This window comes from Opisthorchis viverrini (assembly GCF_000715545.1).
Source record: "Opisthorchis viverrini unplaced genomic scaffold opera_v5_106, whole genome shotgun sequence".
Classification (NCBI taxonomy): domain Eukaryota; kingdom Metazoa; phylum Platyhelminthes; class Trematoda; order Opisthorchiida; family Opisthorchiidae; genus Opisthorchis; species Opisthorchis viverrini.
Window position 1 is genome coordinate 1305737 of NW_008751768.1, and position 18380 is coordinate 1324116.

General features: G+C 43.0%; 1 protein-coding gene across 1 annotated transcript in view; it reads right to left on the minus strand.

Moving 5' to 3' along the window:
- Positions 1-18380, minus strand: part of T265_05775 (hypothetical protein) — a gene marked incomplete at both ends in the record, with an annotated part of 60257 nt that overhangs the window by 18541 nt on the left and 23336 nt on the right. Inside the window, 2 exons of the mRNA XM_009170855.1 lie at positions 1264-2337; positions 9026-9379. Of these exons, the coding sequence (XP_009169119.1) occupies positions 1264-2337; positions 9026-9379 (1428 nt within the window). The remainder of the gene's footprint in view (positions 1-1263; positions 2338-9025; positions 9380-18380) is intronic.

Consider the following 18380-nt stretch of genomic DNA (forward strand, 5'->3'; position numbering starts at 1 on the left):
ACTGTCCGATCGGCATTGGGTGAAAACTCATCATCGTCGGCCACCGCTGGATTAATTGAGTGTTTAAGCGTGTAATAGGAAGCTGGTTCTTCTGGCCCGGATTCCTGACGGCTTCCCAGCTGCGATTTTGTCGTGTTTTGAGAATTTCAGTAGGTTTCGGACATTCTGTGATTGGATGCAGGAATCCGACATTCCTGACACTTGCTCTTTTCTTTGCACACCTTCCTAAAGCCCTTTGCTCATGACCGTAAGGTAGTTAAGCCCCCTTGAGGTTTAACAGTGTGTTGATGTCAGCAACACCGAATATACATGGAAAGTCGACGAAAATGTTTAGCTACCATAGGGATCGCGCGATTGTGTAATGGTCTAATTTTGTGCTAGAAATCCATCAGAATTCCGTACTCAACTGACTGATGGTGTGCGTCAGTTAGCTTATGGTCAATAGGTCGTTTCATACCTACACGTTTGACCGTTGTTTGGAGCCGAATAGAAAGAAACGTGTTCCTCTTGCATATGTTTAGTAGCCAGTAGTTCTGCTAGAAATGCACCAATATCTTCACATTATCAGCTGTTCGGTTTAGAGATTGATTCCTGGACGGAACAGCAGATATTTTACTCGTGCCCGTTGGAACCTACGGCTTCGTTCGGACCAATCTGATGACGTTTGCTTCGGTGTACACGATCGAAGTGACATCCCTTTATGGTTGCATGACAAAATCAGTCCTACCCAGTGCTCTATTCTTTTTCGCTTTTTGCACGCAAAGCAAGAGAAGCGGTTGATTCATGGAAAAAGAATAACCGTCAAAACACTGACTGATATCGATTTCTGATTGGAAGCAGATGGTAATTGGTCCAGTTGGGGCGACTGGCTTCCCGTAATCTGTTTTTTCTCCATCAGTTTCACTTCCGGAATTTGACAATTTTTTGACCTTTGATATTCGTAGGAGACAATAATCTACTGCGATATAAATTAGACCGAATTATTACAATATTTACCACCCATTACAATGTCAACCATTTCGTGTTTGAAGGTTTTTAACTTTCAGTAGTACAAAAGTGGGCACAGGGGGTGACCAGTCAAAATAACTTCACAACTAGATCTTAGGCGACGTTTTCTTTGGAGTTTCCTACCAAGCCGCCCGACATCTAGACTTAGAAATATGGAGCAGTGCGATGAATACTGAAAACACATTTAGAGTTGTGTTAAAAGACAACGAAGATAAATGGGTGAATTTTTAACAGAAACATGATGAATATGCTTACCACGAGCAAGAGCAACAACAACACCAACAGAAACAGCAAGTTCGTGATCTGGGGTCGTTGGTCAATGAGGCCAAACTATCTTCGTGCAGTTCCTGTCGATTTACTGGTTCAACACCAGGTTCCCCACTAACCGAGGTCCCCTCACGCTCAATCATGCCACCATGTTTATTCAAAGCTCTTTCTTTGGACAATGAAGCATTTTCCCTTGGACCGAACAATGAAGACTGAAGTGGGAGCTCCACTTGTTCACTGGCCAGGGGCAGCTGCTGGTTAGTACTCATCTCCGGAGGAAAGTCACCGGTCGACTGTCTTGTGAGACTGTGTTGTTGTGTCCCTGGTCTTTGGTTGGAGGAAGAAGGGTTATGCCGGGTATATTCCAAACTCTCGGCTGGGAGTCTAGTATCCGCGGTTGGTCGTTCAGACGAAACTGAAAAATTCTGTTCCGTCACAGCTGGACAGTTTAACGGGGACGATTTTGATTGAAGAAGTCCCAATGAAGAATCGGACTGCCGACGGTTCGATTTATGACAGCTATTCAATCGTTTAATTTTGAAGAGGCTAAGCGAACAACTTCTTTCAGTGCGAGATTCCAAGGATCTTGCTATGGACAATGCAGTCGGAGGATCACCGTTAGGATCAGTAGGACTGATATTACCTTGGCGCTTTTGAGCTCCTAGATGTTTCCACCGGTGATTGTTGGCTATAATGTCCTCGGTTCTCAGGGGGTCCTCATCCAAGCTGTTTTGCACTTTTTGATTTGATGTGTACATGCTCGAATTATGGGGTTGTTCTTCAAGTGCGGATTGACTTGAGGAGTGCTCAGTGATTATCAGAGATATAGTTCTTGTGTGAATACTACTGATCTGGCTTGGACTTGTGGTTAACAGGTTATGGGGAGTTTGCTGGGACTTTGTATTTTCTAATTCCTGAGTAAGTGTACCGTGATTCATTAGACCGTTGGAGTGCAGACGGTTGTGGAGAGCACAATCTAGTTTGGCATTGGGGGTTGAAGCCGGGGTGCGAGGAGGTGGAAGGACAGAGGAAGGACAGACTGCGGAGATGCTGTCTGTTGTACTGTGGTAAGAAATAGAAGCAATGATAAAGTTTGCATCAGGTGAAAGCACAATGGTGATAAATAATGCGAAATTATTCAATAATCACGAAGAAAAAATAACTCCTGTGGGAATTTTCGGCTGCTTTATGCACCCACGACAACAATCTTTAGACATTCACGATGCTATAAGTAACAGTATACGTCTGAAACGCCGAGATACCCGACGTCCAACATCAGGATAGTTCTTAAATTACCAGTAGCTCGTACATTTCGAAAACGCCAACTATATGACAGCACCGGAAGTTTAAAGTCTTCATGTTCTGGATGTCCCAAGAATCAGCTTAAAAACATCAACGCATTTTCAGGTGTTTATTAGGGAATATGTTGCAACTACGTCTTACATAGAGGGTAGTGACTTTTTCTGCACCGAGCTGTTTCAAATTCACATGTTCAGTGAACTCTAAAAAATGCTTGCTTACCGGCTGTGAAAAGCAATGTTGCTTTGAGGGCCGATGTGCAAAGAGCAGTAGATGAAATTTATCGGTCAGAATCAGCTTGTTTCATTGAAGAATCACAAGCTACAAGACTTACGCACAAATGCTAACTGATTCACAACCTGTTCATGGTGGATCTCATAAGCAAACTTTCTTCTCGCATTCCTATTGGACTCACATAGTAATTTGGATTCCGGATACAAATGGCAGTTCGGATTGCCAAACGCATCAGACTGGTCATCAGAAGACTATCGATACGATACGGTTTAGTAGAATCGATAAACTATCATTATAAAATGTCAGATACTAGAAAAATTGACTGCAGCTGCTGAATTCAGCATGATAAACTTACAACCCCTGGTCAGACTATCCTCATGGAATCTGATAGTACGAATGCCACTGACCGCTATTCACGGCGTTATACTGTAACGTCTGTAACCGAGCCCAATGCACAATGAGACCAACGAAAACTATGTAACTCATTCCTCTCTACTGTGCTTGGGAAAACTAGTCAGTGGGGTATAGCCCGTAATAAACAGTAGTGCGCCATAATTTCTTCAGCTTGCTTAAATATCTGGTGTTTGATAACTTCCCCTTGGGTTTGAATACCGATGCGCTGTCTGGTTTAAGGTCGAGAATTTCGTCCGGACAACCGCTATTTCGCTATTGTTTGTTTGCACTTACGTAAATGTTATCACAAATGTAGACGAAACACCAGACAACATGATTGGCAGACCAATCTAGTAACATAAATTTGACCGCCGGCATACGTCTGTTGCATGTCATAAGATCAAGCTGCACTGATTCCAGTGGCAACAATTAAGCAGGCTTATTTGTAGGACGCTAATCGGGAAGTACTTCAACTATAGAGCAATGTTTTCGTACGCACAGAAGGCAGTCAGCAGAAGTTACCATGTCTACCCTGTATTGAGACCATATGTTAAGGATATGTGAGAAGCCCATGCAGTTGTTTTGGAGGGAGTTTGACATCAGCGGTTGCAGTGTATCGTCCTGAAATGAAAAGTACATCCGCGGAGAACAGCCACAAGGTCACAATCGGCACCATATGTTCCAGACATCAGGTGCGTTGGTGAAGCTCATTAAACACAGCTTAACAGAAAACGACTACTGGAGTGGGTGTGAAATTGCTCGAGGCAGAAACGTCGCCATTGGCTGGAGAGAACGAATGACCATAATTGGCTATTTGGCCATCCTATATATTTTTGCAGCAGCTTTGTTTGTTCGCCCTGACAATACAACCGTGTCCTGGGTTCTCTGTCTACTCCTTGCTGCGTAGTCTGGCGGGCTCAGTTTAGGCGTAACCAATAGACGGTCAACCACGATACAACAAGGAATGACATCACAGGACCCTAATTTTTACCGTTTAATTCCGTAGAGCAGGGCAGATGCTTGCTAGGAGAAACGAAACAAATCTTTGAGATATGGTTGAAACAATGGGTCGGAAATTCGGTGGACGTGGACATAATACCATGCAAGACCTTTCGCACCATGTTTGTCCAGTGTCCGTCGCGATAGTTCACCAGATGGGTAGAGTCAATTACATTGCAAATTTGCGGACTCATTACAGAGTTCTAAACATCCAGTCAACTCAATCTTTACTCATGTTTGACCAGGAGGCTGGTGATCCGTTGGCTGCGCTTGGCAATGAGGTTGCACATGTTTCGTTCCCAATCGAGAAAACATAATCAGTGCGTAGTTAACCGGCTGTCCTACCAGTGTTCGAAATCAGTGCTGAAATCAGCTTCCATGGAGTACCAAAGCAACGTTCATTTACTCTTTCTAGGATAGTACGGCTGAGAAGCTGCCGAATTACACAAAGAGCGAACGGATAGCATTCAAAATCACCAACTGAGTTGGAGTTTGATCCGTCTAAGGACCAATCCGTGTTTCTTAACAATGCGTATTTTCAAACTGACTTCTCACTAAATGGCCAAGGCGCAGTAAAGTTACTGTTGACGTTACCAGAAAATGATTCCAAATTTTTAAAACTGTAAACCAGAGTTGAACTTTGAGACCTGGTACAGTAGAACATGCTTCTTTGTCTTAGGTGCGAACCCACAGTTAAAAGCATGGCTGACTCTGGTGACCAGCCAGTTGCTTGGTGTCGGTCAAGTTGCATGTTTACTCGGATATCGGGGGTCGCGTTGTGAACGGGCAAAAAGTACCCAGCACGAGTATATTGTCATCAGTAAATAGGTGGGTGACGAAACAAATGATGTCAGTCAAACCTTCTAATATACCATTTCGTCGTACACGTTGTGAAATTGTTCAAAGGTTCTAGTTCCATACCGGTGGCAGGTACTTTTGTTTTACGCACGACGATTGTGTAGTGGAATCAGGTGAGGATATTATACAGTATCCTTGTCCTAGTCCAGTAAAGATAAAGGTGCGGCATGACAGTCGCCCACTGCAAACTCGCAATCAACGCTAATCATCCTGGAAGAATCTGGCGCAAAAATGACGAAACCTTTGTAATGTACTACTCATAAGGTTGCTGAAAATCCATCGACAGCCCACGACCGGTTTCGCCCTGAGAACACCATAAATGAGATATTCAGCTGGGTTCGAGGTGAGTCTCTCGAAAGAACCAAATTAGTTTGCAAATGAGTGTATATTCGCTAATTTATGCTTGTTCTCGTAAGATGTTATGTTTAGGGAAGTCGTCTTTCTTCCAGTGTTGCCGATGGACAAACACATTTCTGGGCAAATCAGTGATTTTGCCCATAACATTTACCCAAACACGCTCACATTGAATGAGTTGCTTTGAATCCATCCCACATTAACTTGCACACCTCGTCTTTCCAGCTGTTTTCAATTTTTGGTCTTTTGCCATGCCTGCGCCCCCTTCATACAATTCTGCAAGTATGTGGACGACAAAGTCATTCGTAGACCCCATTCTAGTCCACAGTCTTTCTCACACGTTTACGAAATTTAGTTGATCTGGCCTTTTTCCGAAACAAACCGAGTTACCTAGGCGTTTCATTCAGCTTTCTATCTGGTACCCATAAAATGCAGAGGTGTCAGCTAGCCCCCGGTTTCGCCCTGAGAACATCATAAACGAGAGATTCAGCTTGGTTCAAGATGAGTCTCTCGAAAGAACCAAATTAGTTTGCAGATGAGTGTATATTCGCTAGTGACGAAACCTTATTCGAATGACCTCACCCGAATTGCGTAATTTCTTCGAAATGGGCCAGTTATCGCTCCTAAGCTTGATCTTGTACTAGGGGAGATGTGCGTAGACCATCTTGGAAGAACAACCATAACCATAGTGAAATTCCCCACTTCCGGTCTTGTTATACATATACAAGTTTTGATGTGTTGATTGTTGCTTCTATTGATCCCAGGAAGGCGAGTTTGAAGTAACCAGTGAAGTACTACATAGGGGTTGGGATGGATTATCACACGGTTTCATCAATTTACTGCCAGACTGTGCTTGTAAACAACAAATGTACGGCCCGGTATACATACAAAAGAAATGTAGAAGTGGTCTTGTCATGTTAATTATTCATGCAATTGTGTTGACATTTAACTCGAGTTTTTTTTACGTAGTGCTGAGAAGGCCTGGCCACGTTTAGCAACAGATGAGATTATTCACTTTGATCGAAGATTATAAATGTAGGGAGAGTAAGAAAGGGAAACAGATGCAGTTTATTGTTAAACCTCAGCAACACTCCCGTATAGAATGTGGTTCTCGTGCATGACCACCAAATTAACTTTACTTGCTGTGTTGGACAAGACTGGCCTTATAAACTATAACGGTTACTTCCGAGAATTATCGAAATTCAGTCATTAAAATCAAGATTTGGCTTTCGTTACAACGAACGCTTTAGCGAGTAACGAACGACTTTTTTGACGAAACTTTGCGTCTAAGATGCATTAGTCCTAAGCGGGTCGGAATACTTAAATAACTGTATCCATTAGGGTAAAGTAAGGTAGGTGTGTCGCATGGTACATAATTACAAAAAGCACTTGCCACGTATTTTTAAACGTCAAGTGGAGCATTAGGGGGAAATGAAATGCTTCCATGTCAATTCGAGAGTCAAATTTATCATCAGAATAACTGTTTGCAGGTATGTGCACAGTATTCAAAAGAGACTTCAAGCAAAACCGTCCAGCCCTCATTGACGATACCACTGAAGAGAATGATTCTATCAGTCTTTTGGACTAGTGTGAGTTTCAACAGCACTGAGTGTGTTAGGGACCTAGGATGAAAACGCTCAAAACTATAATTTCTCGAGCCAAACTCGACTTCAACTCTATTCAACAAATTGGACTGGAAAACACACATCGCGGTGGAAGAAAACCCTAAACGTTTCAGGTGCCGTGGCAGTCTCTTTCCAAGCAACTTTACATTCAGTTGATTGCGGATCATCCTTACTTTGGTTCCTCATCATATATTCTGATCTATGAGTTACATTGCTTGGTTGGCAGTCAAAAGTGAGAAACGCGTACATGTTCTAGCTCTGTGTCTGTACGCGTGAATATGTGTACACTTTGCCTGAGAGTTCCTCCGGTTTATGTTGAGTAGGCAGGCATGCGTCATTGTTGAGATTCCTGCTTGAATTCTGGCCACCATGTCAATGAGGTATTCTAGATAGTCTACTCTTAACGTAGTTTGGATGTGCGTTGAAATATAATGCATCCGCGCATGTGCGACTTGAATGTTCAATGGAGTACCGACTTGTCATTGAGGTTGATTTGATGGTGTCACTCGGAAGGATCGAGTACATTGGCTCGACCGGATTCAAGTCTTTTAAGCTCAGTTGGATTTCGTGGAGAAAGCATACAAACCATCTGTGTTCCGTGACTCGCACATGGAGTTACTTGGATGCCTGCTACGTATTTGGCTGGACAATCTGAACAGAGCAGTTGGTATGCACAATTTTGGTTCTAAAGAGTCCCGCATTTTCACAGGGTGTTCATGTAAGACATCATCACCTCGGAAGAACATCATATCACAATCACAAAGCATTTTTCGGATAGCGTCGGAAATAGCATCTCAACAGGGTATTTCCTGGGTGACCATCAGATTTTCGTCTCCTTGTGTCAACGTTTTAGGTAGCATTCTCCCCACGTGTTGTTTAATAAACCCTATGAGATATTTACTTTTCTGCATTACACTGCTGAGTTTTTTCAGTTCTTCAGACTATCTGGAATGATTAGAGGATAATTTTTTGATCTGATTCTCTAAAGATACTACAACTGCACCTTTGACGTATTGTGAATGCGAGGACTCGCAATGCAGGTATCTGTCTGAATGTAAAGATTTCCTACGAATTCTCACTTGTTATCCATGGTTGGTGCCAACACATCACCTACAGTCCAAGAAAATTAGTTCGTCCTTCGCTCCCAGTTTTCGCACACAATTTTCTACAACCGGAGTGCTCACCAGACTATCAAGGAAGGCTCTTGACGTGTGCCTGATACACCGGCAAATATTTATATTACGAGTCCTCGCTTTCTGTTTTCCAGCAGTCGGAACAACAAGAGACGGAGGTACATCGCAGCTAAAATGCACATTCATGGTTACACGCGCGCACAGCTAGCACACACAAACACATGTTCCTCGCCCCTGATTTCCAAATGATCTCAGGATCACACCAATCAGAATGCATTGTGACGCACCCAAATAAAGCTGCATCCGAAGGAACACTATTCAATAGTCTGCTGAAAGCTCTTTGACAGCCCAGAACTGGATCCGCTCTCCATACGGCTTTTCTCGCGGATATGCGAATTCTTACAGATGGGGCTCGAATAAATAGCGGTAGCATACCGTGTTCAATGCAGCTTTGTAAAATATAGGCAGGCCATCACAAAGCATGTTATTGCATGCGAATGATGATACCTGATTTTGTTAAGGAAATCACGAAGTAAGTCAAAATTCTTAAAGAAGTTAATGATGTAATATTTTTGGTAAATTTTCTGGAGATTCTGCAGAATAGGATTACACTATAACCCAGGACAAAGGAATTTAAACGCAGAGATAAGGCCATATCATTATCTTTGGGTGGTTGCAATTCCTTTACGATGCCGATCCTATTTGTAAATCAGTTGCAACATCAGTTGGTTATCTAGTAATCAAGCTGTGAGAACTTGTGAAAACCATTTACCATTTGCCATTTGGCATTTGCATGCCATAACATATTGTTATGCAGTAGTTGTGAGTCACTCTAGAAACGGTTCATCTACTTACCAGAGAGCTTGTGTAGATGAATTCCTGAGCGCTGTATCCATACTCGATTGTTGGGGATGGCACATTTGCGGACTTCTTTGGACAATGATAGGTGATGGCGTGGAACTAACGGAAACTGGATAGCAATTTTGGAGAGGAACTCTTGTTTGGTGACCAGGAGATCGATTTCCCCACGTTACGTGCCCAAGTAGTTGACATGAGCTCAACATAGAATTAGCTTTCAATGTGGACTGTCCCCCGATGGTCGATGCGTCCTGCGGAATGGTCCGAATAGTGATGGGTGTGGACGGAGCAGCCGGTGAGTTTGCCGTTATTACCACAGTGGGACCAAGTTCCATTGGAATTGCACGTCCACTGGTGAAAGTTGAAAGAAATTACGGAACCAGTGTTTGATTTTGAAAAGCACCAACAACATTTTATCCGGCCAAACAAGATCCGTCAATAACTGGTTCCATAGGCATTTGAGTTACCTACTCATTAATGATGAATACCTACAACGCAGATAACTTCTAGCAAAGCACTTAGTAGCAACGCATGCCGACAATATTTATGACAGATGAAATGCGCATTTATATGATAACGTCGAAATCTCCGATAATTTCCTTCTCAAAAACGATGACATTTCGCTTCTGACTGACGAATATTTAAGCATTATGAATGGCAGATACCTGACATGCCTGCTCGTCCTTATCACGAGAACCTACATTCGTAGATCAGCAGCAAATACCGGCAATAGACGATAATATAATGATTTGAAAAGAACTCTGCTGGGAAAAAACACGTAAAGGAGAAACCACATACGTGTTGAAGCACTGTGTTCCAAGGTTAAAAACCAGCACCTTTCCATTGGACCGGCATCAAATCGGAACTATTCGTTCGCTCTGCAAGAGTAAGACTTCATCATGTAGGTCAACAGTCCACCATCTATAAACCCAGCATGTATCAACAGATATATTTCAGCTAGACAGACCAGTTACTGGGAGAATTTATGTACCGTATCTTGTGGAGCTTCTAAACACGTGAATTAGGAAGGCAAAAAAGGGCATACAGCAATCCTTTAGATCAAACGGAATAACCGACACCCAGTAAAACAATACCCTTTAAAAAACTGGTGGAAATGAATGCAGTCTAATGGAAATTTAGATTCGTTGGTAAGATCCTTTGAAACGAATGTCCGAGGCGCGCATCTTCTATCAACTGGTCTATGGCCAGCTGAATATTGGAGCTCAAAATTTCCGAAATTTCGCCTCTGAGACAACCTTCACCTATGTTTGGAAAACTTATCTGAGACGCGACGGAAGACCACAAGACGCGTGGGCCAATCAGAGGTGGTCCAATCACTTCACTGAAGCCACGAACACATGGACTGGCGCAGGTTGCGCGTGAATCTTAGTTAAATAGGCTTTGTGAAACATTAGCGTACGTGCTTGTCCACCCGTAACCATCGGGAACTGAGCGACGTTTATCCTGTTCTTTAATGGCTGCCCCGTCCGAAGATGACATCCTAGGGATGGCAAAATCATTGGCCGCAAACTTACATCTCCAGTGTTACTTGCCATTTGCAAGTAAAGCTTGAAGGATATAACAGATGACACCAATGATTCATGATAAGTATATATATATATATATATATATAACCATTTTAACCGTAGAATGCTATGGAGTAAAACGTAGGCCATATGAGGTGGCCAGATTTCTAGCAGGTATCCCCACCACTTGCCGGCAAGTCAGCCACACACATTCAAGATTCGTATGACTTTGCTAAAAAAGTAGTTAAGTTTCAGTTAGAGCTAGACGAAGTTCTGGTTAGCTTTGATGTCAAATTGATGTATATCAATGTCCCTAAATCGGACGCTGTGGAAGTAGCAAGAAGGCATTTACCGACAGACACAATGCTGCAAGATTGAACGCAGCTCTCCGTAGACGAGATATTTTAAGGTATAAATGTATGCCTAAACCTCAGCCATTTTGTTTTCGACTCGACTGTATACTCTCAAGAACAAGGTCTAGCGATGGGTTCATCAATATCCCCGATCTTTGCCAACATGTACATTGAAGACTTTGAGCAGAATGCTTTAAACGGATTTGAGTGCCCACCAAGGGTTTTCTGGCGTTGCGCAGGTTTCACGTTCGTTGTGATGAATCGGGATAAGGTGAACGAATTCTTTCAATATCTGAACACTTTGGACCCTCACATTAAGTTTAGCATGGGAAATTAAAAACCACTGTTTACCGGAAATCAACAGAGCGGCGCGATCTTAAACTACTCGTCAGTACATACGACAGAAGTATATGCTAGTATAGTTTCAACGATGTTTAGGAGAGTGAGAGCACTGTGCACAGAGGCGGTTGACCTAAGAGCAGCACAACTTGAGGTAAAAAAAAGCTATATCACGATGGCGGATAGCCAGTGGGTTTAAGTAAGCAGCAACTAAGACGGGTATTGGTGCCAACACCGAGACTCAACAACGAGTGGATCGGAACAGCGGTCATTCCATACAAAACAGGGACGTCTGAAGTCATTAAAAGGGTATTGAATTCGGCTAACATTAGAGTAGCATCCCAGAAGAGAAAGACCTTACGCTCGGCGTTGGTTCATTAAAAGGATCGCCTTACGATTGATAGGACTAGGAACTGTGTACACAAAATAAAATGTAACGACTGTACGGAGGTTTATATAGGTCAGGCAGCCAGGGAATTTCACACCAGAATCGGTGAGCATAAGCGTTCCACTAACAGACCACCGAGAAACGTAGATGAATACTAGGCGATAGTCAAAGATTCAGCAATGACAGGGCATGCACTAGACACTGGGCATAGGATAGATTTAGAAAATGTGGACATCCTGAGATGGGGTTTAATATTCACACCACAGCAACTGGTGGCCGAGGAAGTGAAAATCTCCAAGCATCCCGTCATAAATAGAATAGAGGGGGTAGAACTTGCAAACTTGTGGAGAGCTGTCTGAGATCAGCCAAGATGACGGTGTGCGGTTATCAGCGAAATGGTCTGGGTCTGAAAGTACAAAATCCAATTAGAATTAGATCCAATTAACCACCCCACCCCCAAGCCCAAACCAATTGTCCCGGCACCCTGTGACGAACACAGGTGAACGAAATCTGTGAGCGACCCCATGAGGAACTTTCCATTAAGACGTCCTAGACTGAAAAAGCTAGGACGAAACATCCGGCTTCAACATGAAGGCAACTCCTCCACCCTACTTACTCTATCGTAAATGCTAGTCAGCTCCACCAACCAATAAACAGGAACGTCAGACTGAACACCCAGCATTGATCAGGTCGGCTAGTGATAAGAAATCCCACGGATTATTTCCATGGCTGCTTTAAAACCCAATCAACCCACTACTTACTCACTTGGCCTGACGAAGCTTTTGTGTCAAAAGCGAAACGTTGCCCGCCGAATGTTTACAAAGACCCTCTGAAAAAATCCCTCAGCCTTATTCCATCAATGATGTGCTTTTTTAGGGATACCACTCTACAACTGTGAGCAGCTCAAATCGATGTGTAAAAATCCACAGGGCGTTTCGGACAATAACCGAAGAAACGTTCCTCAAATACATTTCAAGACTGAATGTGAAGCGGTGAAATTGGCGCATAGGGCTTTATATTGTCCAGTCTTCACACACGGTCTTCTGACATGTGTTTTCATATTTGCCTATTATTCTGAGCCACATCGTTGAACCCCAGCATACAATCGCTAAGACCACGCGCACTTCCATTGAGTTGCTTGTGCAACCAGCTGAAATCCCCGTACCGGGCGAAAATTCGAAGGAATAAAACTGGAGGGTGAACATGGTCGGCCACTGATATAGATATCAGCACGCTCAAATAATGAGGCATAAGTGTCAAATCACCTGAGAGAGAATCAAATGGTGTTATGTTGTGCGAACGTTGGACTGCTGCCCCACGCCATTCATAAAACGACTTCAAGGCGAATGCACTTGGCTAGCTATCCCTAAGTTAGTCCCATAGAACAAAGGTAGGAGGACGCAACTTCTAGCCGTGTTATAGGCTTAACAGTCAAAAACTATATATATATATATATATATATAACCATTTTAACCGTAGAATGCTATGGAGTAAAACGTAGGCCATATGAGGTGGCCAGATTTCTAGCAGGTATCCCCACCACTTGCCGGCAAGTCAGCCACACACATTCAAGATTCGTATGACTTTGCTAAAAAAGTAGTTAAGTTTCAGTTAGAGCTAGACGAAGTTCTGGTTAGCTTTGATGTCAAATTGATGTATATCAATGTCCCTAAATCGGACGCTGTGGAAGTAGCAAGAAGGCATTTACCGACAGACACAATGCTGCAAGATTGAACGCAGCTCTCCGTAGACGAGATATTTTAAGGTATAAATGTATGCCTAAACCTCAGCCATTTTGTTTTCGACTCGACTGTATACTCTCAAGAACAAGGTCTAGCGATGGGTTCATCAATATCCCCGATCTTTGCCAACATGTACATTGAAGACTTTGAGCAGAATGCTTTAAACGGATTTGAGTGCCCACCAAGGGTTTTCTGGCGTTGCGCAGGTTTCACGTTCGTTGTGATGAATCGGGATAAGGTGAACGAAATCTTTCAATATCTGAACACTTTGGACCCTCACATTAAGTTTAGCATGGGAAATTAAAAACCACTGTTTACCGGAAATCAACAGAGCGGCGCGATCTTAAACTACTCGTCAGTACATACGACAGAAGTATATGCTAGTATAGTTTCAACGATGTTTAGGAGAGTGAGAGCACTGTGCACAGAGGCGGTTGACCTAAGAGCAGCACAACTTGAGGTAAAAAAAAGCTATATCACGATGGCGGATAGCCAGTGGGTTTAAGTAAGCAGCAACTAAGACGGGTATTGGTGCCAACACCGAGACTCAACAACGAGTGGATCGGAACAGCGGTCATTCCATACAAAACAGGGACGTCTGAAGTCATTAAAAGGGTATTGAATTCGGCTAACATTAGAGTAGCATCCCAGAAGAGAAAGACCTTACGCTCGGCGTTGGTTCATTAAAAGGATCGCCTTACGATTGATAGGACTAGGAACTGTGTACACAAAATAAAATGTAACGACTGTACGGAGGTTTATATAGGTCAGGCAGCCAGGGAATTTCACACCAGAATCGGTGAGCATAAGCGTTCCACTAACAGACCACCGAGAAACGTAGATGAATACTAGGCGATAGTCAAAGATTCAGCAATGACAGGGCATGCACTAGACACTGGGCATAGGATAGATTTAGAAAATGTGGACATCCTGAGATGGGGTTTAATATTCACACCACAGCAACTGGTGGCCGAGGAAGTGAAAATCTCCAAGCATCCCGTCATAAATAGAATAGAGGGGGTAGAACTTGCAAACTTGTGGAGAGCTGTCTGAGATCAGCCAAGATGACGGTGTGCGGTTATCAGCGAAATGGTCTGGGTCTGAAAGTACAAAATCCAATTAGAATTAGATCCAATTAACCACCCCACCCCCAAGCCCAAACCAATTGTCCCGGCACCCTGTGACGAACACAGGTGAACGAAATCTGTGAGCGACCCCATGAGGAACTTTCCATTAAGACGTCCTAGACTGAAAAAGCTAGGACGAAACATCCGGCTTCAACATGAAGGCAACTCCTCCACCCTACTTACTCTATCGTAAATGCTAGTCAGCTCCACCAACCAATAAACAGGAACGTCAGACTGAACACCCAGCATTGATCAGGTCGGCTAGTGATAAGAAATCCCACGGATTATTTCCATGGCTGCTTTAAAACCCAATCAACCCACTACTTACTCACTTGGCCTGACGAAGCTTTTGTGTCAAAAGCGAAACGTTGCCCGCCGAATGTTTACAAAGACCCTCTGAAAAAATCCCTCAGCCTTATTCCATCAATGATGTGCTTTTTTAGGGATACCACTCTACAACTGTGAGCAGCTCAAATCGATGTGTAAAAATCCACAGGGCGTTTCGGACAATAACCGAAGAAACGTTCCTCAAATACATTTCAAGACTGAATGTGAAGCGGTGAAATTGGCGCATAGGGCTTTATATTGTCCAGTCTTCACACACGGTCTTCTGACATGTGTTTTCATATTTGCCTATTATTCTGAGCCACATCGTTGAACCCCAGCATACAATCGCTAAGACCACGCGCACTTCCATTGAGTTGCTTGTGCAACCAGCTGAAATCCCCGTACCGGGCGAAAATTCGAAGGAATAAAACTGGAGGGTGAACATGGTCGGCCACTGATATAGATATCAGCACGCTCAAATAATGAGGCATAAGTGTCAAATCACCTGAGAGAGAATCAAATGGTGTTATGTTGTGCGAACGTTGGACTGCTGCCCCACGCCATTCATAAAACGACTTCAAGGCGAATGCACTTGGCTAGCTATCCCTAAGTTAGTCCCATAGAACAAAGGTAGGAGGACGCAACTTCTAGCCGTGTTATAGGCTTAACAGTCAAAAACGTCCAGTGCTTTGCCTTACCACCTAACCGGCAAACCTAATAGTTACGCTGAGGTGCTTTGCCTTACCACCTAACCGGCAAACGCTGAAATTAAGCGCTCAGTTGGCTTAACTATTATCAAGTGGTTGACCATGCAAAACGCCTATCGTAGTGGACGAATCTGAACTCCGATTTTAACCGTATTTCTTGACTTTACAAGGCCAAAGCTCTGGCCAATGGATAGAATGGGATCCCAGGACAATTAGTTTAGCAAATCATCATTTTTATGATAACATTATCATCATGGGAACATCCGGAGAATTCACGTTCCGCGTAGGCGCAATTTTTTGCTACACATGGTGCCCATATACAAGAAGCACGCTTCGTACGACGTGAAAAGCTTTTTTTAACCACGAATCTGAGGTACAATTTCGGTCCAACAAACGAATGATTCAGCGCTCTCAATATACCGTAAATTTTACCCATTTGGATACTATCCCCTGCTTCGGGCAGGTACAGTGCAACGTAATCATAGTGATTAGGCAACAGCGTAAGTATAGTTTCTTCCATCTTATCTTACGCTCTTTAACCATAACCTTGGTTATTGAAACCTGAACCCAAGGCATCCACCGTGTTACCACCTGCAACTCAGTTCCACTCGATTACGCAACTCATTTTGGAGAGGTTTGCTGGGATTTCACTTCGGATTTAATAATGTATTAGGCATTACGGTAAATTATAGCGATCATCCAGAACCCTTCTCGTCATATCAATTGTGTAATAAACCAGAAGTGAGAAAATCGAATAAAGATATTTGTTTAAACTGGTACGCTCAGTGTGTCAAATTACTGGTGGCTTGGGTACATTACTCAGTTGATCTTGTCGAAGAAACAAATAAAAGTCTAGCTAAAAAGGATGCTCTTTTGAGTCCAAATGAGAAATGGAGTCGATTTACTGGGATTAAAATTGTATGCACGCAACAAATTAAAGAGCAACTCATGCGTGAACTTCCCCGGTATTTGAAATAGTCAAATGGTTTTTGCGTCAGGAAAAATGAATTCCGTTCGGACGGTCTGAAGCGCAAATTTTCAGCTTACGTCGTCTCTTCCCGTACAACAAGAATCGCAAAAACATTGGTAAACGGTAAATGCTGCGGAATATGGTTCTATAAATTTAAGATTCATTTCATATTGTCCCCAAGTCGGAGTAGCTTATTTTTCTTTCTGATTATTTTCCTTCTGTCTGTGCTCCGTTTTACTTCTTCCACAATGAGTGATGCAGACAACGAAGGTAGACTGTATACGTGCAGCTTGAATGGGACAGAATTTAACTTCAGCGGTCATCGTTCATGAAAAACGACCGCACTATTTCACCAGAGGCGCTCCACTGGAAAGACTTTTTAAATTGTACATATAGCAACCCTGTTGCACTTGACGTCTGTAGGAATAAATGTCACTGAAATTTCTAAAGTGCCCCTTTGCTTCTTATTTCTACACTTCTGATGGGGTAAGGTTTAATGGCTAAATCTCCAACAGCCTCTTGATATCTAGAGCGCTAAGGAGCTAAAGGATTACTACTCAGTTTTTCCGATACTTTGGGTGTTCTAGGAATGGTACCGTGGAGGCAGTGCACAAAATATGAGCGCGTTATGTGAAAGGTGTGAGACTTAATGACGCAAACTTCTTAACATCGAGGTCCTCCACTATGCTTCGTACTTAATCTAGAATGGCCGGGTTGTCCCAGGGGATTTTGAGGGATTATTTCATAGGGTTGGATTCCCCATTCCCAAACTGCTTACCTTTAACAGGTGCGCATTATTTCTGCTCCAGGGTTTTACGGGACACATTACATTAATTAACGGACGGGCCAAGCAAGGTGTCGATAAGTAACCATTCCTAAGCATACAGAGCTTTCACGTTGAACTGTCAATTACATCCGTCCTGTAATATGGGAATCGGTAACTTGGATGTCACGCACCATAAAACAGCAGAAGCAATTATTTATAGCCAGACACTGTGAATATTGAGTTTCCTTGTTAAAAAAGTTCAACACTACCGTCAGCCAGTGCTTTTTCAGCCGTCAGCATCCACATTTCTAAGCCGAACATTCGCCTGTCTTTATCTGTAAACCTGAAAAATAACCTGGTCGAGATGATCAGTGAATAATAGTTTCCGCTTATATTATCTCTCCAAACTACTGCTCAGGTAACCTCCACCGTCACGCATCTCGTGTGGTGTTTGTCGAGTGGTGCCAGACGAACCATACGAAAGTTCTCTCAGCCATGTTCAATTCTGACCCTCAGCTGATGTCCCCAAGATATAATCATCAAGATTTGCTGAAAAATATGCAAATTTATGACTTTAATACTTTCAACCCAGAGCCATTTTGAGTCTGCAAAACAGCCTGAAGGGAGTGATGCTGTTTAGGGAAGCTTGTGACAATCTGTTCATTTCGTGGAGAAGGGTGTATGGAAGCATTCCAAATTATGGACACCTTTCGAAATACGTGCCAAAAATTTGAGCGAAACCGATCCGTCGCATCAGTCTGGCGAAATATGACTGCTATGCAAGCTATGATTTTACACAGATAGGGAGACTTTATAATTTTTTACTGGTAGGCAGGTTCATCAGGGCCTTCGCAGTCAAAACTCAAATGAAATCAAATTAAATGAAAGTGGAAAAGTGCTACACGACTCCTAGAATGTACGTTTGTACAGCAGTCCAGTCCAGAAAAGGTGCAAAGTGGTAATACAGCATACACGAAACGACAAACCATTAACAAGTGAGAAAAATTGGGCCCACATTTTCACTTGTAACACGTCATTCGGTCGTCTAATTAAGTTGGCTGTTTTTGTCACCAAAATTACATTCAATCAGGCATGATTCAAATTACA